Here is a 27,911-nt window from a genome sequence, read left to right as displayed (position 1 = left end):
ATAAAAGGTGATTATAGGAACTTCCCAAGTGGTCCAGCGGCTAAGACTCGGTGCTCCCAGGGCAGGGGGCGTGAGTCCAATCCCTAGTCAGGGAATTAGATCCCGCATACTGAAACTCAAGATCCCACATGCCACAGCTAAGACCCGGCGCAGCCCAATAAACATACATACATTTTAAAAAGATGATCGCAGATCAGTCTTCATCCAACTGAGATGGCACAATGGAATTGACACTCAAATGGACCCGGCCCACAGGCAGAGACTCTGTCCGTGTTAGTTTCTCATCATCATCATGACCAACCCAGGAACCCCGTTTCCTGCCAGTCCCCGTATTAAAGAACCTGCCTCGGCCTGAAATCTCACTATTCAATCCCATCCAGTGTCAGGCAGAGAAGGAAGATCCAGCAGGTCCAAGGGGACCACTTCCCTCCCCTGGACTGGCTCCCAGTCCCCACCCACCCCCGCTGAGGCTGCAGTAAGAAGAGCACTGACCTCACTCAGCAGCTGGGCAGCCGTTAATGAGCTAATGTGTGTCCCCGCGGTCACGAAAGACCACGGTGACACCGCTCAGCACGTGCAGAAAGGACATCCGTCATGCAGCCGGCCAAGGACAAGTGTGTCACCTGGCCATGGTCCCTGTTGCACCCTAGGCAGTGGCAGGGAAATGACAGCCTCTGAGGCAGCTGGGCGACCCTGGGAGACAGAAGCATCTGAACCACGGGCTGCGATTCCTCCATTTAGATGGAGACCAAATGAGCCTCTAGGGGTCGGTCCTGAGGTTCACTGGAATGGCAGAAAACCTCTCCCAGCAGCAAACTGTGGGTGCTTTATCTATGCACATTCTCCCCCTCCATCTCAGCTCGACTCTGATTAAAGAAGAGTGAAATGCAAGAGCCCTCCAGGGCACTGTGGTCCCCAAGGGTGGGAAACACTTGGGGGCGGAAAACAGGGGTAGGGGAGATGTCCCTCTCCAGCCAAGAAATAGCCCACGAAGCCAAGCTCATCCCTAGACCCTCCTCTCGCTGCCCAGCCTCTGCACACCCTGTGCTCAGTCCCTCCTCCCAGCCTGACACACCCACCCATTCCCTTGCACCCCGCCCACTCTCAGCACCACCCAAACCCTCAGAGCAGCTCCCAGCTGGGGGCCAAGCCTTACCTTGGACAGGTCCTCAGAGCCCCCAGGCTGGCCAGCGGCCAGCAGGGGCGAGGGCCGTAGCAGAGGGTCGGGCAGGAGCTCCAGGCGAGGGCGCTTGCTCTCCAGGAACTCCATCTCTGACTTGCCCAGCTCAGGCAGGTACGAGTGGGACTCAGGTCGCAGGTGAAGCTCCTGGGACCTGCCAGCAGGGGCGGGGGGGAGCACATGACATCACATCTGCTGCCCTCCTTGCTGAGCACGGCCATGAGCCACGCCCTCTTCCACCCTGCAAGGAGTGTCCATCTGCTCAAGAGCACACAGCGAGGCAGGACTCAAATACAGATTTGTCTTCCTCCGAGACAGCATTCATCGACAATGTTTATAGCAAGAGAGGGTCCTGGTGACTGCCTGCTCCCTGAGTGTGGTCCCCAGAGTGGAAGCATCAGCCCCTCTTGAGACTGATTACAAATACACAATCTTCTGAGTCCTACCCTAACCTGCTGAGTCTGACTCTGCATTGAAACAAGATCCTGGGTGATTCATAGGGAAAGTCTGAAAAACACTGTGGGTCTAACACAGATGTTAACACACGTGATGCTATTTGTACATCACTCACCCAGAGGTGATTATCACTAGTCTATCCCAGCACTCTGGCTGTTCAACCTGGCCTTGCCCCTTTCTCAACTCAGCCCAGCAGTCTTATGCAGAGATAGGAGCTGTCCAGCCTAATCACTTGTGACTAATTCTCCTTAACCCTCCTCCCTAGTGGGCCGAGAAGGAAACTGGCCCAGAGAGGACATGATCTTGCCTGAGCACACACAGCAGACCCAGGACTCCTAGCGTCCACCTCCAGCCACTGCTGCTGACCAGACAGTCCAAATGCTGCCCCTGTTGAAACGCCTTTCAAGTTCATGCTTTTTTCCCCCAATAAACTCAGAATGAGAATCCAGATGCATTCCCCCCACCCTCAGGCCCTGCCTGATCTGGCCCCTGTTCACCTTGCCTGCTGCGTTCCTGGCCCAGGGCCTTTGCACTGGCTAGGCTGGACCACACACACACACCAGCTCTTTCCACGTTAGCTCTTCTCCTTCCTTAGTGCCCGGGGCATCTCCTCCTAACAGCCATCTCCCTGCCCAGAAAAGCTCGAAACCCTCCCATTGGTTTCTGTGAAGTTTACCCTCTGGATCCCCAATCACCTGTTAACCCCAGCCACCCAACCTCCTTGCCTCTCTGGAAAAGTCCAAGGACATTCCCCTCTCCAGGGTTTTACACATACTGTTCCCTTCACCTGAAATGCCTTCACCCTGCTCTCTGAATGGCTGGTCACCTCGCTCTCCAAATGGCTCTCTGAATGACTGGCTACTTAGTGCCAAGTGTCTCTCCCCTGAGAGGCCTTTCCCAGCCACTCCAGCCAAATAGCAGCCGTTCCCCACCCAGTAGGAAACAAGTCGCCTGCCCCATTTTAAAGTCATCCTGTGTGTTTGCTGTATCTCCCCTGCTAAGACCATGGGCTCCCTGCGGGCAAGTCTGTCTGTCTAGGTGCCTGTGGGCAGCCACAGCCTATAATAGTTCATCACGTGTTAGAAGCTCAAGACTCTCAAGAGTTCCCTGGTGGCCTAGTGGTTAAGGTGAACCTGCGTGGCCCAGGTTCAGTCCCTGGCTGGGAACATGAGATCTCATAAGCCAAAAGGCGCAGCAAAAAAAAGAAAAGAAAAGCTCAGGACTCTTAGCAATGAGTGCTATTACCGTCTCAGGCATCTTCAGGCTCTCTCAGGGCTCTGGCCTGTCCTGACAGCCTCAGCCCTGGCCCTGCTGGGTCCCCACCTGCCACATGGCCTGCTCCCTCCCACCTGGATTTCACAAAGGCAAGGCAGGCCCGGGGGACCTCGTCTGCCAGCTGAAGAATGGAAGAAGACTCAGAGAAAAAGGGATGATGACAAAGGTAGGAGGGAGGGGGAAAGGGGCTCCCCGTGTGAAGCCAGCTGCAGGCACATCCCTCTAAACCAGCAACCCAGCCCTGCTCCCCTACTTCTAGGTGGTCATCCCCTCCTGCCTGGGCCACACACCCAGAGACCCCTGCGGGACCACGGCAGGAAGTCCGAGGGGCCACGTGGCTCTTCCCTGCCCATCTCCAGCCCTGCTGACACACCTCCACTTAACACCTCCCATCCCCATGAGCTCCCCACCAGCACAGGCCTCCACTTCCCCATCTGAGCAATGGATGCGCAAGCCCCTCCTCACCTTTCATTCCCAGGCTGAAATTCAGACAGCAGGGAGGGCCTCCTCCGCTGGGGCTGGATGATGGAGCCGGGCGACAGGTGTGAGGTGTAGTCACGGGGGTGGTGCGGGTATTCGAGCAGCCCAACATCCTGCAGCAGAAGACAGGCCAATGAGCGCCCACCCCACTGTGGTGCGACCCACACAGCGACCCAGGGCCAGAGCCCCCTGCCCGGTGCTGCTCCTCCACCCAGGGAGCCTCCCACGTCCTCTCCCGGCCCTCAGTCCCTGTCCGGCCAGAAGGCATTCCTGGGGCCAGTGGCCACTAAGAAGTGACCTGTTCAGCTAAAGGGCGCCCCACCCTGTCACAATCTCCCAGTCCAGCCCTCTTTCCATATGAGACGACCAAGCCCATGTGTTAGCAGAGAAAACCGGAAAAAGGCACAACCTGCGTGTCTGTCTCCAGTGCAGGAGACACAGCAAGACACAGGTCAGGGGAAGTGGGTGACACAGCAAACACTGACAGTCTGCAAGGCTCAAATACCAGGTTCCAAAACGAAGCACCGACATGGGAGTCTCCCATTTGCAGAGGGAAAACCCACACACGTGTGTCGCATACACAAGCACAGCTCAAAGTCAAAAGGATAAACTCCAGGCAAAACCCTCCTTCTTCAGTAATGTGCCATCATCACCATTATCATCTGGGGGAAAACAAAACACTAACGAATTAGATGTGCTCCGATTAGCAACTACACGCTGACTGGAGACACACTAAAATGTTAAAAAAAAAAAAAAAAGACTGAAACAAGAAGTCTTTCAAAGGAGAAAACAGGACAGGCTTCCTACTTGTACCAGTCCAAATCGATTACTTCTGTCTGCCGAGAATATTCACGCTGTGGGTGGCAATCAGTTAGTGATGTCTGGCAAGAGTAAGGCTTGGGAAAGTGTAGGATGGTAGGTGATTTATTTTCTTCTTGGCGCCTTTCTGAATTCTCCCAATCTTCCGTAAAAATCTAGTCATTCTTTTGCTGTCTGGCTTATTTTTTTTAAGCTGTTATTTCTGCAAAGAGAATTAGATGATACCACGTAGGTGTGTTGGAAATGGATGTGTTTCAGACCCTCCAAAACAACAGCATGTAAGAGGCTGGGAGGCTAGGAAGCTGGAGGGGATGAGTAACTAGAATCAAGAGGGATCCTGTCAACTTCAGAGGCTGGAAATGTTGAGGGAAGGGCCTTCCTGGGCAGCCCAACGTGGAAGCAAGAAGCTACAAGGCCTCAGGCTAGAGGTAAGTGTCCATCATTCAAACCCTCTGAGCCTCAGTGTCTTCACCATTAAAATGGATGCCTGAATTCCCTGGGGGCCCAGTGGTGAGCACCCCTCCACTGCAGGAGCAAGGGCTCCCTAGTCCCTGGCCAGGGAACTGAGATCCCCACATGCCACACGGCGTGGCCAAATCAAAGAAGAGAAAACTGAAATGGATGTTTGACCTGGACTGAAGGAGGCCTCTACGCCTCCAACCACAAATCCCCCTTAACACTCCAAGGATTTCCCCCAAGACTGACAGCAGCTTCCAGGAGGCAGAGGAGGGCTCGGCCTCCCCCGAGCTTCCCCACACTCCAGGATGTCCACCAGGTGCTCTCAAAAGGAGAAGTAGAAAGGGCTGGGGGGAGTGGGTGGCAGCCTCTGGGATCCCGCTGGTGAGGCTGCCAGGCACGGATCTGGTGTGCACACGCACGCAGAGGTGTGAGAAGAAATCAGCAAGCGCTACAGTCTGCCAGGAGGAAGATTCCCTCTCACACGAAAGCAAAATGAACAAAGCGGCAGAAAGGCAGACAGTCCAATCCCTCGGGAGAGGGCCCGGGCAGGATGGCGTGCCTACCGCCGCCAGCTGAGGTGGAGAAAGGCACGTGGCGCCTGGGGCCCCTGAGGCAAGGGCATGGGGCTGCCACTATGTGAGCCTTTCTGGACTCAGTTTCCCAGTTTAAGAGTCAAGCAGGATGAGCTCAGAGCACAGTCCCTCCAAGACCATCTTGGGGGCCACCCATATTGATTTCTATCCTAGGGCTCTAAGTCCAGGGACCCCCGAGGGTGCCTCGATCTTTACAGGAAGGAAAGAACTGGGGAGACCCCAAGAGAGGCCGAAAGTGAGGCTCACTGTGATCCTAGGAGCCTGAAGACATCAGGCATGCTGGCCGGAACCCTCCAGACACATCTAGCAACATAAGAACCCTCCACGTGTTTCAAACCATTCCAGCCCCGCCCGCTGCCCCCATACATGAATGTGGCCCAAGCGGGCTCCTGAGTCTGTGACCCTTGGTCTCGGGGGAAGCACTGAAGATGAGCAGATTCAGATCCTTCTTGAGAGTCTGTTGACACGACCACAGCATCTGAGCGCATGGCCAGCACGGTCCTGCCGGCCTCGGCCTAAACCCGTCCTCACGCCCGCAAACTGGGTCACGTGCAGAAGGCCCATGTATCCGTTTGTGACAAACTGGAAATGAAACAGACCGGTCCTTCCCACAGAGAGCCTGATAAGCACTGATCTGGGGCCAACGAGGCCCAAGGCCAAAGCCAGGCTCGGCCTGTCTCATCAAGTGTCCCTGGCACACGGCCACAGCCACTCCAGTACATGTTGGCTGAGCTACTTTTCGCACTGGGACAGCAGCAGCCACGAGTCATTGTGATAGAAACCGCATGGCCCGAAAAGTCTGAACTATTTAGAGAAGGTTTGCCAACCCCTCCTCTGGAGGAAGAGCCTGCCGTGTACCCTGGGGTCCACTCGGAAAAGGATGCTAACGGGCACGCTGTTGTCATGACAGCAGCAGCATCAGTCATCAACACAGTACTGTATCAGTCACGCTAACCTTCCCAGGCGTGGTGCAGAGGCCTCTGCATGTGTCAACTAACTTGATCCTCAGAGGCTTAGAGAAGCTACCCGCGATGCAGGAGACCCAGGTTCAATCCCTGCGTCAGGAAGATCCCCTGGAGAAGGGAACGGCTACCCACTCCAGTGTTCTTGCCTGGAGAATTCCATGGATAGAGGAGCTTGGAGGGTTACACTCCATAAGGGTGCAAAGAGTCAGACGCAACTGAGTAACACTTTCAGAGGCTTATAATTACCCTCACTCAACGGACGGAGAAACCGAGGCAAGGGGTGGCCAGACCACTAAACTAGAGTTTCACAGCTAGGACATCACTGAGGCAGGACATGAATGCAAGGGGTTTAGCATGAGAGCCTGTGCACTTAAACACCTGTCTAACACTAAGGGACAGAGAGGTTAAGTAACTTGTCCAAGGCCACACAGCAGGAAGGAGTGGCACTGGGATTCAGACCCTGTGTCTTTGGGCTTGAATGCATTCATTCAGCTCAAGGCTTGAAGGAACTTAAGAGAGCTCAAGAGGTCCCAGGGGACCTGAGAGAGACGGCAGAATCGAAGTGGCTTGTAGAAAGCAGGAAAAGAGACAAGAAGGGGAGAATGTGTTCAGACCCTCAATCCTGGGAGACCGTCAGACTCCAGGACCCTTCGGGAAAAACGTGGGGTTCTGATACTGTGGGGGAGGAAAGCCAAGAGCACAGAGATGGTGAGAACAGAACACAGAGAGGGTGTGCGGGAGGAGCAGGTGGGACTGAGCAAGCCACGTGCACAGCACCATGGAGAGAGGCTCTGAGCGTGCCTGACGCCAGATCGGAGAAGCGCACTTGAATTAAGCCCTCCACCTGAGCCAGGCATAACACAGCAGGCGGCCTGGAGATGATGTAGATCCGTAGGTCATAGCATAGGCCAGCGGAGGAGGCTGCTCCCAGCCCCCTCTCAGAATCCAGGCCCTCTTCAGTCTCCCGCCAGCCTCCCAGGAGGAAAGAGATAACTGCCGTGTGCAGACACGGCCCTAGGCACCTTGCAAACATCTGCCGGTGATGCTCAGACCCACAACAGCCATATCACAGATGGGAAAACTGAGCCTGCCCCACGCAGCCCAATGTCACTCAGCAAGTTGGGAGGGACAGGGATTCAAAGGCACATCTGGGCATTCTTGCCCTGCCCCTCATCCCAGCATCCCTGCCTCAACTATTGTACAAGGTGCTGGGACCCTGGGTCCCCATCTGGCCCTTGGACCAGGCATTTGTCTCTCTGTGCCTTTATTCCCCTTTTCCTTCAGCATTTGTCTTTCAAAGACTTGGGGTGGAGGAGGGAATTCTCAGAAACTCTGTACAATGGCCTGGCAGTAAGGGGTTAGGGGCTCAGGGCTGCAGGGGGACCCCCAGGTTACAGTCCCAGTGCTCACCTCCCACCTGCCAAAGCAAGGCGCTGGACACATGCCTGGGAGAGCAAGACCCCACCACCCGCCCCGGACACCCAGAAATCTTGCTTTTAAAGCCTTCCCAGTAACAAGCAGGGGACCCCAGCTGGGCCGCCCCAGCACCAGGCAGGGTGGTCAGGAAGCGGGGCCCCACTGCGGTCACCACACAGGATAAGGATGCCCCACCTCGTAGCTGTCCAGGGCCCTGCCCACGCACAGCCTCAGCCTCCTGCCCAGAGGAAGTGACCACTCGGTTCTGCCCAGCCACACCCTGCATCACTGGCAGTCCAGCAGAAAAAACAGAAAGTGTCTGAGATCAGGTGGTGACTCCAAATGACTGCAAGAGGGTCAGGCTAAGGCAAAGGAAGGGTGGGATGGCAAGATAGGACGGCCATGTGGACTCGAGGACTCACCCAGGGGGCAAGGGGGCGGGAAGGGAGGCCCCCGTGAGGGGGAGAGGGGAGGGGACAGTGGGAAGGGGGCAGGGGAGGGGGAGGGGGAGGGGGAGGGGGAGGGGGAGGGCCCCCCCCCCCCCCGGCAGCTCTAATGACAGTGACAATTTTGCAATTGGACACGTGTGACATAATGATGTTCCACAGATCATCACGTTTCATCCCCAGGAGAAACCAGGCAACAGATGCTCTCATTACCCCATTTCATGGATGAAAAATCAAGGCTCAGAATTGTTACATAACCCGTCCTACTATTTGCTCACCTGCAAAATGTTCCCCCTGGAGCAAGGACAACTGTATACACAAAGAGCATAAACTAAACGCTCGCCCTAGGGACTTCCTTGATGGTCCAGTGGCTATGACTTCACACTCCCAATGCAGCGAACCTGAGTTCGATCCCCAGTCAAGGAACTGGATCCCACATTCTACAACTAAGACCCGGCACAACCAAATAAATAAATACTAAAAAAAAAAATAAAGCTTGCCCTGCAAGCACTCAGAGGATGAGAACGCTTATTTTTGCTGTTGTGATCATGACAAAGCTGACGACAATACATAATAATAAATGATCCCCAGGAGCATAGTCCTGGGCCCTGGGCACACAGTAGGTGACCAATAAACAGAAGCATCTTTTTCACAGGGGCTCAGAGTCCTTCCCTGGTAGCTCAGTGGTAAAGAATCTATCTGCGAGTGCAAAAGACGCAGGCTCAATCCCTGGTCCGAGAAGATCCCCTGAAGGAGGACAAGGCAACCCACTCCACTATTCATGCCTGGAAAATCCCACGGACAGAGGAGCCTGGCAGGCTACAGTCCATGGGGTCGCAAACAGTCAGACACCATTCAGCGACTGAGCGTGCGTGCACAGAGTCCTGAAGCTGAAGTGACGCTGCCTCCTCACAGTGACTGAACCTGAGGCCTATTATTTAACCTCCCAGCTTCAATCTCCTCGTCTGCAAAATGGGAAGATAACGCGAGGTGCTCTTTCATCAGGTTGTTTGTGAGAATTCGACCACTCCATCCATAATGTGCCTGTTGATCACAGCCAGCTCTCAAAAGCATCTTGGGGCCCAAATTCTCGAGAGGCCACTGTGTTTGGGACACCCTCAGGCTGGGTCAGTGGGCTCATGTGCAAAAACATCTCGCTCACGGAGGATGGAAAAGCCCTCCCACGCCATATCCTCTCAGCGTCTCAGGAGGAGGGACCATGCCACCTGCGCAGAACAGACACAAGCATGTACACACTGGGGCCAGCAGGGCCAGCTTCAACCCCGGCTGTGACTGCAAACCCTCATGGTCCCTCGCTGAGTAGCTAGGAAGTCCAACAGGGGAAGCCCAGGACTCTGAGGGCCCTCTGGCAAGCCCCTGAAGATGTGGCATATAGTAAGTGCCCAATAAGTGCCAACAGAGCAGAACCAAAGCCCATCCTCAGCGCCACAGGCAGCTACAGGTGAAGTCAGGAAAGGGGACCCCCACTAGGAGGTGGACAGAGTTGGGTGCAGCTCAGAAAAGCTGATCGAGGAGACTTCTATGGTGGTACAGTGGTCAGGACTCTAGGCTTCCAGTGCAGGGGGCTTGGGTTAGATCCCTAGTTGGGGAACTAAGATCTCACATGCCACATGATATGGCAAAAAATTTTTCAAAAAGCTGACCAAGGTCACACCTGCTCCCTCCCCACCAGGCCACCACCCCCAACATTGGGGCAGCTCTCCCATGAGCAGAACCAACCCCCTGGACCACCACCCCCTCACCTCCCCCGCTCATGTCAGAGATTCAGAGAATGACACGTGCTGGCCTTGTCATCCGGGAGCTCTGAGCCTCACTCAGTGAATAGGCTCCAGGCCCTGAGGATTGAGGAGGGGAGGGTCTGCAAACCACAGCCCCTAGGAAGTCACTTCAATCCTAAAGCAGGGGAGCCTGGCTGAGGCTGGGCTGACAGTGTATACAGCAGGAGCTCCACATCCACATGCAAACCCCACAGCAGACCCAGAGGCAGGGATCGCAGCTCAGCCTGGCCCTGGGCTCCGCCTTCCCAGCATTCAAGTGGGAGCTAAGAGATTTCCCCAGATGTCCCGGGACCTGGCAAGGCCACAGATAGCAGTGGTATCTGCCCAGTCACCCCACTTCCCCACGGGAGACAGTGAGCCCTGGCTGGACACCATCAGAGCCACACCAGCGCCGACTCCAGGGAGAAACAGGAACCCAGTGACAAAGGAAAACTCCGAAGGTGGCCCCAGGCGAACATCTGTGCCCCTTACCGCGTGCGGCCGGGCAATCTGAACGGGGTAGGAGATGCCGTGGGGCGGGTAGCGGGGCTCGGTGGCCCGCCACGTCTGTGCCACAGGCTGCGTAGATCCCGACATGGCGGTGGGCGTCCAGAGGGGCTCTTGGGCCCCTGTAATCTCCCTCTCAATGGTCAACGATGATTAAAAGCCGGTCTTCGTCATCTGCTCGCAGACCACCCTGTCCCAGGCACCTGTGAGAACAGAAAAGAAAGCAAGATCAGCCATGGGGCAGCTGCTCCTGGCGGACCTTGGAGGGGCCCCAAGTCCTTCCTGTGGCCACTGTGAGGGAGTGAGGGCAGACAGGGGTCTTCCAGGACCCTCCTCCATGCCACTGGCACGCTCCCTGCCCACTGACAGCAGAGGGAGACGCCAAGTGGTGTTTGAGGCCCCTCCAAACCACAGGCCAGGCCAGCAGCTGCTGTACAAGCCACATGGATGACAGTTGTGCCCTCCCCCACTGCTAAGGTCCTTGCTCAGCAGGCATGGGAACACCAACTCTACAGGCGCTGCCCTACCTCACTTATGGCCCCCAAGCAATCTCAGCCCACCCAGTTGCACCCCAGGGAACCCTGCGGACACTGCCCTCACCACCCCTGTGGCCCCCAAGAACCTTCAGACCACCCAACCTCACCCCCATGGAACCTCAACTCTGCGGACACTGACCCCACCACCCCAACGGCCCCCTAACACCCTCGACCCACCCAACCTCACCCCAAGTCCTCTGCCACTTTGAGTCACCAGGGCAAAGTTCCCCAAAAGCACCTGGGAGCTGGGGGCGCGGTGATGAACAGGGTCAGCTCGGGCAGAACGCAGGTCACAGGATGACCACGGGCAGAGCTGGGCCTGCCTGGGCCTCCTGGTGACCCTTGGGTGGGCGAGTGTGACACTGGGCTGGGGGGCAGGACAAACATGAGGTTGGCCGGGATGTGAGCTGAGAGCGAGGGCACTGGGAACCCAAGGGCCATGCTGCGGAAACAGCCGGGGACGTGGCCCCAAGGGGCCCCCAGGCGGCTCCTGGGGGGGCGGGCGAAGGATAAAGCAGGGGAGAAAGCACACCTGTGTCCACAACGGAATGAATCTCAAGAGTCCACTGGCTTTCCAGATGGAAAAACTGAGACTCAGAAAGAAGAACGGACTGCAGTCAAGAGAGCAAGAGAGCCTCTGGTCAGAAGAGGCCTTTGCCCAGGAATCTCTGGGGGCTCCCCACTCTTCCCAGGACCCTTCTCTCCCTTCTTTGCTGGCCATTGCTGCAGGCAGCCTCCCCAGGATTGTAACTGTTTCCTCTGTCCAGGCCAGGATTGAGAGCCTGGCAGGTCCTGGGCCCCTTCCACACTGGGCCACTCTGAAAGGGGGTGTCCACTCAGAAACACCAGCACCACACACAGGAGGAGGAGGGTGGTTAACAGAACAGAAGGAAAGACCTGGGAGGTTGGGGGCAGCTCTGGTGATGTGGAATCTTCTGCTTGTCCCTGTAGCTAAGAGGACAGTGCCTTCTGAAAGGGGAAGGGAGGGAGACCATGGGTTGTTGCATTTGTATTGTTTAAGAGCCAAATAAATCATACCCAACATCAAAAATAAAAGAAAAAGAGAAAAGGGGTGTCCATCAGGCCCCCACCACATGCAACACCCCACTCACAAGCCCCTACTCAAAAGCTGAGGAAAATCCAAGATGGCGCAAGCACGAAACACCTGGATGTCCCCAGGTAGGGCTGGTGGTGCACCTCACGGGTACCCCCCAGCTCCCTGAAATTTCATCACAATGTCCCTCATCGCCCTGCCCTCCACTGACGACCATCCTTCTCCAAGGGCATGGACGCCCCGAAACCCTCCACTGGTGCTCTGCCCACTGAAGATCTGATGTGGAGGGATGTTAAGAGGAAAGATGGAGACCATGGTGGTCAGAAGAGGAACAAACCCCTCTCCCCTCCATCTGGGGGCCCTGACTGCTTCCTGCTCTGCACCCCCATCACCTGCTACAGTAGACTTGACTTTCCTTTCAGGAACCATCTTCCCTCTCCAGACTCCAGGAGTGATCACATGATCCAGGCCTGGCCAATCAGATTCCTGCTTCCCCTGGACCAGTGATTGGCTCAGGGATTGGCATGTGACCCAATATGAGCCAATGAGAGTCACTGGGTCTTGAGACTTGGAGAAGGAACCAGAAAGAGGCACTCTCCACTGGGGCTGCAAGCTAGGAAGATGACAGCTTGTGGGTCTTGTGGGGCCCCTGCGTGGCAGAAACCTATTCAAGAACATTCCCCTAGAAAGGCAAAAGTGAAGGGTGGGGAGAGAACAGTCGGGTCCTGATGGCAGCCATGCCTGAAGGCAGCTCAAAGCTTGCTTCTTCATTCAGGGAAGTCAAGGCTCTCCTATGCGTTTTGCTTTGGCCAGCCCAACCTGGGTTTCTGCCACTTGCCATCAAAAGTTCTGACTCCTCCAGAGCAGGAAGGAGTCTTGGAGCAGGCAACCCTTCCATCGGGTGCTGTCCAGCCTTCCACCACTGCAAAGCCAAAGAATTCAGAGCCAAAGCTGCCACCCCACAACCACTGCAGGAGAAAAGCCCACGTGGACTTCTCCCAGCCATAGAGACAGGATAAACCGTGTAATTCTTATGAACGTGGGAACAAGTCTCACCCAGAAAACGGGAGCTTCTACGATTACAACCACTAGTACTGTCCCTGCAGGAGCTGCAGGCCGGTCACAGCAACGTGGAAGGGAGACCAAGCTGCCCCTGACAGTCCACACCAAGAGCAATCTGGCATCTGTCCTGGAGCCCAGAGACAAGAGACTGGCCTCCGGAGAGGGGTCAGTTGTGGCCACCAATGCTGGACCCAGTTCCAGAATTCCTTTTGTCCCAGCTTGTCACAAAGCCCAGCAGACCCTGGTGGTCCGATGCAGCAAAGCCAATTCTATCCCAGCGTCTCTCTGGGTTTTAAACCCAGAGAGGCCAGCAAGAGGACGAGGCCAGCGGCTAGGCAGGTAGAAGTCGGTTCTGCTTGCCTTTCCTCCAAGAGCACCACAGGCAACTTCCAAATTGCTCTGTGGCTTTGCATTGCACAAGGTGGTGAGAAGTCTGATGTACCCACAGCTTTTCTGACCTTCTCTGTCTAATGAAATACCAACTCGGGATGGCAGCCCTGGACAGATGCTCACACTGTGCACTGCACATGGGCTCCAGAAGCCAGGGAAGTGACACCTTTTCAAACCAGCCCTGGAGAATCCCTGGCCACCTCCCCACCCTCCTCAAGCCCAGCCTGGCTGGCTTCCCACTTCATCAACACTCACAGAGTATCCACCCCAAGCTTAGGGACTGACACCCCTGCCACCCACCTGCCACAGGCACTCCACCCGCTCCCTGGTCCAGCATCCTCAGGTGCAGGTTGTCCCCAAAGCCAGGGGACCCTTGGGACCTCACACTTCTTACATTCACCATGAGCTTATTTTAATAAGCTCAATTTCTATCCCTCCCAACCTCAGCCACATTTTTTTGCCAACTTGAAAAATAAATTTTTTTTTAGGAAAATAGGCTGGCAGCTCCTCAAAATGTTAAACATAGAATTACCATATGACCCAGCAATTCCACTCCCAGGCGTAGACCCAAAAGAATGGAAAACAAGAGATTCAAACAAATCAATGTACACACACGTATTCACAACACCACTATTCACTATAGTCAAAGGTGGGAACCACCGGAAACCCCTGCTGCACTCTGCTGGAGCGCCAAGACCATCTGTTTGAGTCTCTTCCAGCAGGGTCCGTCAATGGACGAGCGGATAAATCAATGGAACACGGTCTACCCCTATGATGGAGTATGATTCAGCTCTAAATAGGAACGAAACACGGACACTCACCACAACGTGGATGGACCCTGCAAACAGGATGCTGAGTGACAGAAGCCAGACACGAAAGGACAAACACTGGATGATTCCACTGATGTGAAATGTCCACAATGGTAAATCCACAGAGACAGAAAACAGGTTGGTGGTTGCCAGCGGCAAGGGGTGGGATGGAGGTGGGGAGGGTGCTGATAGATGTAAGGGTTACCAGGCAAGTTTTGAAACTAGATAAAGGTGGTGTTTGCATAATATTGGGGGATTAAGTTTCAACTTCATCAGCAATGTTGGGAGGTGCAGAACAAGAAAAAGTATGACATTGCTTCACCAAAGACAAGGGTGAGGGGAGGACTTTCCTGGTGGTCTAGTGGCCAGGACTCCAAGATCCCAATGCGGGGGGCCCAGGTTCAATCACTGGTCAGAAAACTAGATCCCACATGCAACTAAGAGTTTGCATGCCACAACTAAAGATCCCACGTGCTGCAACAAAGTTCGAAGATCCTGCATGCTGTAACTAAGACCCGGCACAGCCAAATAAATTAACATAAACACAAGGGGAGGAGAGGATGAGCAAGACCCATGGGGCAACGTAGGGGGTCTCCTGAATCTGGCCTTGGCTGAACAGGGTTCTGAGAACAGGATCCAGATTAGACCAGGAAAGCGATGCAGTGGCCCCAACATCACTGCGTGTCTGGAGCTTTGGGGTCAGGAGAGGATGGTGGGCATCCATTGTTCTCCAGACACTTTGAGGTCCCCACTCAGAACTCAGCCCCAAGCTACTGAATGAGGCAAGGTCCAGGCCACAGATGGTCTTGGCGCTCCGGCAGGGTGGGGCAGAGAGCAGACAAGCAGTAAATAGTGACCTCTGAGTGCAGGTTGGGAGCTCTGCAAACCTTGAGGAGGGCAAGAGGGAGCCAGGGAGAACCTCCTGGAGTGTGAACAAGACACAGCCAGGGGAGGGGGAAAGAGACAGAGCTCTAGGCAGAGGCCACCACCTAAGCAAGAGCCCAGAGATGAGAACAGGCACTGTGTGCTTGAGAAATTCCTCGAGTCATTCAAGGCCCATGGGCCATGGAAAGGGTGGATTCTGTTTGAAAGGCAGTGGGGAGCTACAGAAGGTGGTTGATGAAGAGAGGAAAGGGCCAGAGTGTTGGATAAGCAAACGCCGTGAAGAGCAAGCGTGGAACCAGGAGGCCAGGGTATGGGGGTGGGGGGGTTATCACAAGATACATGAGATGATGCTGGTGGGATCAGGGCAGCAGGGACAAAGAAGCAGAAGCAGACTGTGTGGAAGTTGGGACGGAGACTGCCGGCCTCAGAAACACCTTGCTCTGGGAGTGAAGAAGGCCATGCGTTCCCCCAGGGATGGGGGCCGTGGTTCCCCTCCTCTGGCAAGACACCTCGGGGCTCTGATCCTCGATTTCCTCAATGGCAGACGGGAAGCATGCGTGTTCCTGCTCCATGGACCCAGGAGGACAGCACGCTTGTGAAGTGATGCCTGGTGAACAGAAGGTGCTCAATAAGGCAAACTCAGCCAGGTCAGGGTTCCAGGGAGAAGAGGGGGCGCTCTGGTGAGGTTAAGGGCTTGCTTCACCAGGCAGTGTAGGACACTCCTGAGCCCCATGGGATGGGGCCACCACAAGCCCTGCCGGGCCTCACACATCCAAACCACAAACCACGGCGGGGGCACCTGCCCTGCCGCCCTGCGGAATCAGCCTGAGGAGCGCTGCAACTGGGGCTCCCATGCACACGGCAGGGACCCCCACCATGCCTGCCCCAGAGGAGACACCTGGCTAGAGCCAGGCAGCCACCCTGGGAGAGCCCTATAGGCTGTGGCTCTGATTCGGCAGCACCCCCACAATGCTGCCAACCCCACGTTCCGCATCCACAGAGAGAACTCATCACTGCCTTGGATTCTGAGTCTGCCTTGCCCCCTGCGGCCTCCTGGGAGACTAGTACAGCACCAGGCACACAGCAGCTGCCCAATGAATGAACTTCCGGGGAGATGAGGACCAGTAACACGAGGTGAGGACAGAGCCCACCAGACTTGCATCCTCAGTCCCCAACCCTGCTGGGGAGAGGTCTCTTTCTTTGGGTGGGGGGAGGGTACATTTCCATCTTGCCCCGACATCCCTCTTAGGCCCCAGGCAAGACAGCCAGGGAGGCCATACCGAGACACACTCCGTGGACTTTTCGTATCCCAAGCAGCCTGGCTCATAGGAGGGTGGATCATGGCTGCCGGGGCTGAGATGTCTGAGAGCTCAGGGAAGCGGGGGGATTGGTTGTTAAGAGCCCGGAACTGAAGCTGAAATGTGCCTGGGACCCTTCAGACCTGAGCCTTGGAAGATGAAAGGGGAGCTGTCTGCACCGCACGTGCCTGACATTTTCTTGGAGCTAGTGGGCACCCACGCTGGAAATTGCAGCGGGTGGAGGAGCCTCAGAATTTAAAATCAGCTGCCAGGCAGGAGCGAGGAGGCCCCCCAGCACGAGCACACGAGCACTCGTCAGAACCCTCCACTGTGCTCAGAGCAGCCACCAGTCTCACAGAAGGGACATGGTCTATGACACCCCCATCCCCACCCAGAATGTCTCTGGTCAGAGACACACAGATGATTTGGGAGCCTGTAGGCAGACACCTCATCGGTCTCTTCAATGTCTGACACACAGTTGTTCAGTTGCAAAGCCCTGTCCAACTCTTTGTGACCCATGGACTGTAGCCTGCAAGGCTCCTCTGTCCATGGGGATTCTACAGGCAAGAATACTGGAGTGGGTTGCCCTGCCCTCCTCCAGGGGATCTTCCCAACCCAGGAATCGAACCTGAGTCTCCTGCATTGGCAGGCAGATTTTTTATTACTGAGCCACCAGGGAAGCTCATCTGACACACAGTAGCTGCTCCATAAACGTTTGTTTTAAGTGACAGCTGAATCCCCTACAAGGGGCACGGTGCACACAGTACGTGTACTGTTTTCCTGGAGCCTCTGTAACAAATTGCCATAAACTGAATGGCTAAAGACAGCGGAAATGGATCTTCTCACTGATCTGGAGACCAGAAGTCCAAAATCAGGGTGTCAACAAGGCCACACTCCCTTCAGAGGCCCCAGGGGAGGACCTTTTCCTGGCTCTTCCAGCTCCTGGTGGCTCCAGGTTTCCTTAGCTTGTGGCCCCACCGCTCCAATCTCTGCCCACCTCCACATGGCCTTTTTTTCTTTGTGACTGTCTTCATTTTGGCCATACCATGCAGCATGTGGGATCGTAGTTCCCCGACAAGGGACTGAACCTGTGCGCCTAACATTAGGAGTGTAGAGTCTTAACCAGGAAAGTCCCTGTCCTCCCCTTCTTATAAGGATTCCACTTACATTGGACTTAAGGCCTAGCCTCTCCAGTGTGACCTCAACTTAACTACATCTACAAAGATCCCCTCTTCCAATAAAGTCACCCTCATAGGTTCCAGGTGGACATGAACTTGAGGAGGACACCACTTAACCCAGTACAATGCATGCTAAATCACCTCAGTCACGTCTGACTCTGTGCAACCCTATGGACTGTAGTCCCCTAGGCTCCTCTGTCCATGGGGATTCTCCAAGCAAGAATATTGGACTGGGTTGCCATGCCTTCCTCCAGGGGATCTTCCCGATCCAGGAATTGAACCCACATCTCTTCTGTCTCCTGCATTGGCAGATGGGTTCTTTACCACTAGCACCACCTGGAAAGCCCCAACACAATACAGTAAGGTGCTCAATAAATATGTGGTTTGTTCACTGCTGTATCTCCGAGCCTGGCACAAAGTAGGCATTCAGTGGCCCAAGGAGAATGGAGACCTAGAAGCCAGCACTGGGGCGCGGGTGGAGAGATAGGACAGGACTTGAAGATAAAAACAGTTCTGGAATGTGAGGTGAAGATGTTGCAGAAACACCAGCTAGAAGGAGGCTGACTGTTCACACTTTGTATTTCTAGCTTTTGACATACCAGGCCATCTATTTGAAGGTCTCCTTCAGCAGGGGCTTATGGTGCAGAATGGATGCCCAGGAACCCGACTCTGAATCAGGTCATGAGATGAAGGTGGGAAGCGGTGTGGGTGAGCCTCATCCGGCCTGTCCCATAGGAGTCAGAACAGCCCATGCGGATGGGGGCACAGGCAGAGATCCTGCCCGGTGCCCTGGCCACCCCCTACTGTCACCCATGATTTATAGGCACCTCTTGTTGGGCTTCCCTGGTAGCTCAGATAGTAAAGAATCTGCCTGCAATACAGGAGACCCGGGTTTGATCTCTGGGTTGGGAAGATTTCCTGGAGAAGAGCATGGCTACCCACTCCAGTATTCTTGCCTGGAAAATTCGATGGACAGAGGAGCCTGGTGGGCTACCGTCCATGCGGTCCCAAGGAGGTGGACACGACTGAGCAGTTAACACTTTCACTTTCATTTGTGGGACAAGTACCAGCACACAGCAGCAAGTGACAGACTCAAACTCCCCCGCCCACCATCTCGGAACTGGTGTTCCAGGAGGTGACATGGGAATAACTGTAGGATGGCGGACAGTGTTTGTGCTACGGAGAAAAGCAAAAGTGTGAAGTAGGTAGGCAGGGAATGGGGGCTGGAGTGAAGTTTTAAAGTGGGTGCTCAGGGACAGCCTCACCAAAAGGTGTCCTTAAGCAAACACGTGGAGGAAGAAAGAGAGGAAACCGTGTAGATGTCTTGGATGGGTGTTCCAGGCAGAGGGAACAGCAAGTGCAAAGGCCCTGAGGTAGGAACAGCAGGGAGACGCAGATGGTGCGAGTGGAGGTCACATGGGGCTTTCACTCCAAGGGAGATGGGAAGGATGACACCTTGTGCGCTGGCGCGATGTGAAGGGTCTCCTACGCTAAGCCTGCCCCCGCATCTCTGTGCTCAAGGAAACTTCAGCTATGCCCACTGTCTACAGCCATGGGTGCAGGCCTCTGTGCATTGGATGCAGGTAAAAGGGCTGGCCCACCCATAATCCTAACACTATTGAAGCCACTATCTGGCGACTTCCCTAGTGGTTCAGAGGATAAAACTCTGTGCTGCCAATGCAGAGGACAGAGGTTCAATCCCTAGACAGAGAACTAAGATCCCATGTGCCAAGTAGTGCAGGAAAAAAAAAAATAACACCATCCAGGATCCTATAGAAATGGACCCCTGCCCACCTAGGCAACTCCAGCAGGAAGACCATCCTCCCCATTCCTCACCTGGCAAAGAGGTCACTGGGCTCCCTAAGGAGGAGCCAGGACCCCAGCCACAGCATGTCCTTGGCCCTGCCCAAGGGGCGGTGGTCCAGAGTGGCCGAGGGTCACCATTCTCAGAGTCAACTCAATGTGCCGCCCATAGGGGTGCCATCTGCCACCCCCCACCAATCTGGTACCAGGTTAGACAAACCCAAGCCAACGGGAATCTCCACACATTCTGGCCAATCAGGAAATTATTTGGGTATCTACAATGTATAGGCAGTATTCCAAACACTGGAGCTACAGCAGTGAACCAGTCAGACAAAAAGGCCTGCCAATCAGAGCTGACATCCAATGACTGGCCAGTCCCAACAGGGAAAGCTTCCAGCCAGGAACTGAAAGGAGATGGTTGGATGGATGGAGGACGAAGGAGAAATGAGTGGATGGATGGAGGGATGGATAGATGGGATACAGTGGGGACGGATGGATGAAGGTGATGAATGAGATGAGTGATGGATGCATGGAGGGTAAGACAGATGAGGGAGGGAGGGAAGAGGGAGGAAGGAAGGATGGATGGGTGGGGGGTGGATGGATGGATGGATGGAGAGGGGATGGATGGATAGATGGGTAGATGGATGGATGGATGAAGGTGATGAATGAGGTGAGGAATGGATGGAGGGTTGGGTGGATGAGGGAGGAAGATGGATGGATGAAGGGGGATGGATGATGGATGGATGGATGGATAGGTGGATGGATGGATGGATAGGTGCATGGATGAAGGGAGGGATAGATGAAGGGATGGATGGATGAAAGGGGGGAAGGATGGATGGATGAAGGGGGATGGATGATGGATGGATGGATGGATGGATAGGTGGATGGATGGATGGACAGGGGGGTGGATGGATGGATGGATGGATAGGTGAGTGGATGGATGGATAGGTGGATGGCTGGATGCATGGATAGATGAAGGGATGGATGGATGAAGGGGGAAGGATGGATGGGTGAAGGGGGATGGATGATGGATGGATGGATGGATAGGTGGATGGATGGATGGATGGATGGATAGGTGAGTGGATGGATGGATGGATAGGTGGATGGCTGGATGCATGGATAGATGAAGAGATGGATGGATGAAGGGGGGAAAGGATGGATGGATGAAGGGGGATGGACGATGGATGGATGATGGATGGATGGATGGATGGATAGGTGGATGGATGGATGGACAGGGGGGTGGATGGATGGATGGATAGGTAGGTGGGTGGATGGATGGATAGGTGGGATGGCTGGATGCATGGATAGATGAAGGGATAGATGGATGAAAGGAGGAAGGATGGATGGATGAAGGGGATGGATGATGGATGGATGGATGGATGATGGATGGATGGATGAAGGGATGGATGGATGAAGGGGGATGGATGGATGGATGGATAGGTGGATAGATGGATGGATGGATGGATGGATGGATGGATGGATAGGTGGATGGATGGATGGATGGATAGGTGGATGGATGGATGGATAGGTAGATGGATGGATGCATGGATGGATGAAGGGATGGATGGATGAAAGGGGGGAAGGATGGATGGATGAAGGGGGATGGGTGATAGATGGATGATGGATGGATGGATGGATAGGTGGATGGATGGATGGATGGATGGATAGGTGGATGGATGGATGAAGGGATGGATGGATGAAGGGGGATGGTTGATGGATGGATGATGGATGGATGGATGGATGAAGGGGGATGGATGGATGGATGGATAGGTAGATGGATGGATGCATGGATGGATGAAGGGATGGATGGATGAAAGGGGGGAAGGATGGATGGATGAAGGGGGATGGGTGATAGATGGATGATGGATGGATGGATGGATAGGTGGATGGATGGATGGATGGATGGATAGGTGGATGGATGGATGGATAGGTGGATGGATGGATGCATGGATGGATGAAGGGATGGATAGATGAAGGGATGGATGGATGAAGGGGGGAAGGGTAGATGGATGGATGGATGGATAGATGGAGAGTGGGTGAATGGATGGATGAAGGTGATGAGTGAGGAATGGATGGGTGGATGAGGGAGGAAGGATAGATGCAGGGATGGATGAAAGGGGGGATGGATGAAAGGGGGGATGGATGAAAGGGGGGATGGATGAAAGGGGGGATGGATGAAAGGGGGGATGGATGGACGGATGGATGGATGGACTAATCAACCAATGGATATCAATTTAAGTGTTCCACTTTTCAGAGGTTACTTTTTTAACCAACCCCCAGAGCCAAGCATCTTTTTATTCCACTAATATCCCCCCATCAGGCTTCCTGCTAGCCGCCATGGGGACACAGATGAGCATCATTATCCCCATGAACGTTCTCCCAAGCCCATACAAGTTCTCCCCAAGCCCCAGGATGCTGGGCTGAGAACCCCAGGGGGAAAGCTGCCTCTGATTCCAATCTCCAGAATCCCAGTGGGATGGACTCAAGGCCCACCCTCCCCTGGGCACCACTTCTCCTCAGCCCACAGCCAGCACCCCTTCCTCCTGGGGAAGGGGAGAAAAGAAAAGCCTGTTGACTGCAGCCTCAGAAACATTTCCCTTGTGGCCAATGGGATTCACAGCCCTGGGTATCACGACACATCATGCCACACTCAGGCACCAAGAAACAGCCAGAAAAACAGCTTCCAGTGGGTCCAGAATGTGGCATACACCCTCAGATCTGTTTTCATTGGGCAGGTTTCCAGGGACCTGCTCCCCGTCTCCCCATCCAGCTGAGCCAGGACCCAGGGACCAGCTCAACACAAAGCGTTACCAAGAGGGAGTTCACAGAAACACCCCTAATTTCTGGCTTCTTTGAAAACTAGGGACTCAAACGTTGCAGGCAGGCATGTAAAATGGTGCAGTCTCTGCGAAAAACAGTTTGGCAGCACCTCACGAAGATAAACAGAGAGATACCGTGTGACCCAGTAATTCTCCTCCCAGGCATACAGCCCAAAAAATGAAGGCAGGTGATGAAACAAAACAAACACGAATGTTCAGAGCAGCACTACTCACAACAGCCAAGAAACAGAAACAACCCAAACATCCTTCAACTGATGAGTGGGTAAGTAGACTGTGATGGATCCATTCACTGGAATAGTATTTAGCCATAAAAATGGACACATAGGGCTTCCCTGGTGGCTCAATGGTAGAGAATCCTCCTGCCAATGCAGGAGACTTGGGTTCAGTCCCTGATCCGGGAAGATCCCACATGCTGCGGAGCAACTAAACCCATGTGTCACAATTGCTGAGCCTAAATTCTAGAGCCTGGGAGCTGCAACTACTGAGCCCATGAGCCGCAGCTACTGAAGCCTCAAGCCCCAGAGCCTGTGCTCCACAAGAGAAGCCACGACAGTGAGAAGCCCCAGGGCCACAACTAGAGAGTAGCCCCGACTCGGTGCAACTGGAGAAAAGTATGCGAAGCAATGAAGACCCAGTGCAGCCAAAAAGAAATTAAATTATTTTTAAAAGGGGGGGGGATATAAAAACCATGAAAATATTATGCCAAAAGGAAGAAGCACGTATTGAATGATTCTATTTATGCAAAACGTCCAAAAGAGGCAAATCCACTGAGTCAGATGCAGGCTGGCGCCTACCAGAGGCTGGGGGAGGGGAGGATGGGAAGTGACTGTTAATAGGTATTAGGTTTCCCTTGGGAGAAGGCAATGGCACCCAACTCCAGTACTCTTGCCTGGAAAATCCCATGGACAGAGGAGCCCGGAAGGCTGCAGTCCATGGGGTCGCTAAGAGTCAGACACGACTGAGCAACTTCACTTTCACTTTTCACTTTCCTGAACTGGAGAAGGAAATGGCAACCCACTCCAGTGTTCTTGCCTGGAGAATCCCAGGGACGGGGGAGCCTGGTAGGCTGCTGTCTATGGGGTCGCACAGAGTTGGACATGACTGAAGCGACTTAGCAGCAGCAGCAGCAGGTTTCCCTTGGGATGATGAACACATTTTAGGATGAGACAGTGGTGACAGTGTGGCACACCACAGAATCTATTACACATCCTCAGACCATACACTTTAATATGGTTCAAATGGTAAATCTTCAGTGTATTTTTCCGCAACAAAATCATTTAGGGGCATGACCGGCTGGAGGTGAGCAGGGGTTGCCCACGTGGGATGGACATCCCTCTCCTGATTGCCATGTCCTCTCGCAGTCTGCTACCTTTGTTTATATCTCCAGCCTGAAACAGGACTAGATGACCTAGAGCACAGTTCCCCTTCTCCTTCGGGCCTGGCTGCATGGATGGGGCCCTTGCCTCCACCATCACTTCCCAGGAACCCTCCCCCAACTCCAGCTCCCCAACCTGGGTTCCCAAAAGCCTCTTTCTTCCTGCCACCCCCATGGGCCCCACGCCACGCACCACTGCCATCTGTTTACCCACTGTCTCCCGGACCCCGGAGAGAGCTCACAGCCAGCAGTTTGAGCCCTATCTTGGATCACCTGCATAGCAGGAGCCCCGGAGGCTGTGGGCCGAGTCACAGCCCCTCAGGCACTAAGGGAAAAGGTGGCACCCTGCAGCAGGTCACCCTCACCCTAGAAACGCACCCTCTCGACCAAGCCACCACCTGCCCACACACTGCTAAGTGTGGAAAGTGGCCAGCTGGGTTCAACTTCCAATTCTGCTACTATGTGGCTGTGTGACCCTGGGCACAGTACAGACCTCTCTGGGCTTTTTTTTTTGGTTGGTTGGTTGGTTGGGGTGGGCCCTCGCTGCCGTGCCTGGGCTTGCTCTAGTTGCAGCAAGCGGGGGCGCCTCCTCATTGCAGTGCATGGGCTTCTCACTGCGGTGGCTTCCCTTATTGCAGAGCACGGGCTCTAGGCACACAGGCTTCAGTAGTTGCAACACTCGGACTCAGGAGTTGTGGCTCGAGGACTCTAGAACTTCGGCTCAGTAGCTGTGGCACATGAGTTTTAGTTGCTCTGGGGCATGTGGAATCTTCCCGGATCAGGGATCAAACCCAGGTCTCCTGCATTGGCAAGCAGATTCTTCTCCGTTGTATCACCAGGGAAATCCTCTCTGAGCTTTATTAACATCCCATCTGTCAAACTCTCTCCCTAGGGCCAGTGGAAAGATGACTCTTCGGAGAAAGATCTACGGAAAGCTCAACGCCCATAAATGAGTCCCCAGGGACATCCCTGGTGGTCCAATGGTTAAGAATTCACCTTCTAAGGCAGGGGACAAGAGTTCGATCCCTGGTCAGGGAACTAAGATCCCACATGCCGCGAGGCAACTAATAAGCCCTTTTGCCAGACAATGCTCCGCAATGAAGATGGGGAATGCTGCAACTAAGACCCGAAGCAGTCAAATAAATAAAAACTTAAAAGGTATTTTTAAATAATAATGAGCCCCCCAAATCAGAGCTAAGGCTGTTACCACCCTGCATTGCTCCAAATACTAGGGGGAGGAAGGGAGGCAAGTTAACAGCCATGATGGCGCTGATGTTACCGGCAGAGGTAGTTACCGTGACTGTCTCCGTGATGCAGATAAGCAAACTTAAGCTGGGGAAAGAGAGCCGACCAAATGGTGCAGTGAGGTTGGACGGGACAGGGGAGCCCCACACCTGATGGCGGAGAAAGCAGAAGGCTGACTCCCCGGGGTGAGAGGGGCCTCGCACAGTCTGGAAACGAGGAGGAGGGTGCTGCCCTTCCCCGCGCTGCGACCTTGGCCGCAGGACAGCTCACTCAACACCCTCTAGTTACAGATGGGAAACTGAGGCAGGAAGAGGGTCAGCAGGCTGTAGCCTCATTACCAGACTCCGCCCTCCTGACTGGATCACTCCGCCCTCGCGGTGCAGGCGTCTGGGGCTGGGGCTGGGGCACGGGCAGGGGCCAGGGGGCAGGGGCCAGGGGGCAGGGGGCAGGGGCCAGGGGGCAGGGGCAGGGGCAGGGGCAGGGGCGGGAACCGGCGGAACTGAGTGGTCTGCGCTGAGCCCAGGGGCCAGGCAGGGGAACGGCTCCAGCCCCACACTATAACCAGGTCCCGGGACAGAAATGCCTCTGCAACCTGGCTGGGGGACCATGGATGAGATTCCCCACCCCCACCCCAAACGCCACATCCTGCATCAAACCTTCCAAGGAAGGGGCTTCCTGGCAATTGAGTGGTGGTGCAGTGCTGTGCTTAGTCGCTCAGTGGTGTTGGACTCTGCCACCCCGTGGACTGTAGCCAACCAGGCTCCTCTGTCCATGGGGATTCTCCAGGCAAGAATACTGGAGTGGGTTGCCATGCTGTCCTGCAGAGGATCTTCCCCACCCAGGAATCAAACCGGGGTCTTCTGCATTGTAGGCAGATTCTTTACCAGCTGAGCTACCAGGGAAGCCAGGATTCTGATTTCCACTGCAGGAGGCACAGGTTCGATTCCTGGTCGGGGAACTAAGAGACCATAAGCCGCAATCCCGCAAGTGCAGCCAAAAAAAAAAAACCTTCCAGGAAAAACACACCCCTGGCACCCACCCCATCTCTTACCTCCCTGAAAAAGGATCCCCAGCTACTGGGAAAACTTCCCACCGGCACCCCCTGCCACTCATTCTGCTCGGAGAAGCCGTCCCAGGGTCCTCGGAGCTGTTCCTCACTACTGGCAGTTCGGCCTCATCCACGGGAACCCGCTCACTGGAAGAATCCGATTTCCCACATCAAACACGACTGTCCCCATTCAACAGAACAGGAAATGGAGGCTCAGAGAGGTGAACTCACTTGCCCAAGGTCACACAGCGAGGAAGCAGCCAAGCTTCATTCTGATCCCTCAAACCGCCAGCCCAGTGCCCGCCGCCCCCAACCCGCTCCCGCACACCCCGTGCCCCCTTCCAAAGCCAGCAGAAGGGAGGCGGTGCTGGTTGGAGCCGTCAAGGAGGCCCATTTCTGTTTCCAATTTAATTGGTACATTTGTGTCCGCTGGGCTGCGGCCAGCTCGGCCGTCCGGCACTGCTCCCCTGCCAGGGCAAGATCTGCTCAAAATCACTTCCTCCTCGACCCTTTTTCTTTTTTTCCCCTCTTTTAATTTTAAAAGAGAGAGAGAGAGAGGGAAGCCATAGCCCTGACAAAACCTCCTGGCACACCAGGTCTCAGGGTTCCGCACGAGAACCCTTGCCGTGCGACGCGCCCTCCCTCCGGGGTATTTCACAAACATTATGCCGGATTTTTCCTGGCTCTTCCTCATTAAGTTCTGGGCGCCCCAGGAGGGACGTGGTTTCCATTAGACCCAGCTCCTCCATCTGGCCTTCCAAACGGTAATTTTCTCTGCAGAGAGAAGGCGAGGGGGTGGGGGGGGGGGGGGGGACACACAGAGACGAGGCTGGTGTCTGGGCAGTGGGGGATGGGGCCCTGGCACCAGCTGTGTGACCCGGGCAAACCGATTAACCCCCTGCCCTGAGGCTGGGATGGGGATGGGGGGCTATGGAGTGGGTTGTAGGCACAAGACAGGGGTAGCTATGTGGGGGCTCAGCATCATGCCTGCTGGTGGTGAGATGCCTTGACCTGGTTACTAATTCTGGGAGGACCCTGGCATTCGAAAGGATGAGGGGTTTGGGGTCCTGGGTCCGTCCACTTGGCTTCAGCCTGGATGGGACTGAACCAACAACCTAAGCGAAAACAGCCTGCAGAACACAGCTCTTGACATTCTGCTGAGTGAAATAAGCCAGACACAGAAGGACAAACACTGTAGATTCCACCCAAATGAGAGCCCTGAGTAGTCAAGAGTAACAGAAAGTATAATAGAAGGATAGGTGCCAGGAGCTGGGGGAGGCAGAAGGGAAGTTCATGTTTAATGGGCACAGAGTTTCTGTTTTTAAAGATAAAAAATTCTGGTGATGATGGTGATAATGGTTGCACAACTGTGAACGTTCTGAGCTGTATATTTAAAAACGGCTGAGGGACTTCCCTGGAGATTCAGTGGTTAAGACCCGGAGCTTCCAAAGCAAGGGCTGCGGGTTCAGTCCCTGGCTGGGGAACTAAGATTCCCACATGCTGCACAGCATGGCCATACAAACAAACAAAAATGGCTGAGACGGTAAATTTTTTGTTATGTGTTTAAACTGTACCATAGCTAAAAAAAAAAAAAATTTTTTTTAAAAACACACACCTCCTCCAGGGAGGCCTCCCTGATTGCTAGCTAAGAGCTCCTAGCTGCTCTATGGGGGTTCCCACTGTCAGAGCCACCCCATGAAAAGAGAGTACTGCCAAGAACACTGCCAAGGGTCCTACCACTCAGTGGACCCTCAGACCCAAGGGCTGAGTGGGACCACAGTTAAGGGCTGATGGCAGGATCTGATGGCCACACGACCCGACTGGGCCTGCAGACCAGCGCCTCATAGCTCTGGTCCCTCAGCAGTGCCCGGTAAGCTGAGCTCTCCACTGACCAGTCGCTTCTACCCAGATGGCCTGGATGCAGGGAGGGGCTGACTAGAAACTCTATGCCTCTTAAGATGGGTCCCTGTCCGAGGGTGAGGCGGGCAGCCCCTGGGTTCCCACCGACTCCCCG

The 27,911-nt window shown here is 54.7% G+C and overlaps 1 protein-coding gene across 8 annotated transcripts in view; it reads right to left on the bottom strand.

The window, feature by feature from the left end:
• The window catches only part of NCOR2 (nuclear receptor corepressor 2), a 236,966-nt gene that overhangs the window by 147,018 nt on the left and 62,037 nt on the right, over positions 1 to 27,911 (bottom strand). For all 8 annotated transcript variants that reach the window (XM_052654728.1, XM_052654729.1, XM_052654735.1 and 5 more), the window contains exons 2-4: positions 10,360 to 10,577; positions 3,377 to 3,504; positions 1,157 to 1,334 (exon numbers count right to left, since the gene is read on the bottom strand). In XM_052654728.1, coding sequence (XP_052510688.1) covers positions 1,157 to 1,334; positions 3,377 to 3,504; positions 10,360 to 10,464 — 411 coding nt within the window. In that variant the 5' untranslated portion in view covers positions 10,465 to 10,577. The remainder of the gene's footprint in view (positions 1 to 1,156; positions 1,335 to 3,376; positions 3,505 to 10,359; positions 10,578 to 27,911) is intronic.

This window comes from Budorcas taxicolor, chromosome 17 (genome assembly GCF_023091745.1).
Source record: "Budorcas taxicolor isolate Tak-1 chromosome 17, Takin1.1, whole genome shotgun sequence".
NCBI classification, from domain to species: domain Eukaryota; kingdom Metazoa; phylum Chordata; class Mammalia; order Artiodactyla; family Bovidae; genus Budorcas; species Budorcas taxicolor.
Note: the sequence above shows the minus strand (reverse complement) of the source record. Positions and strands in the feature narration are given on the sequence as shown.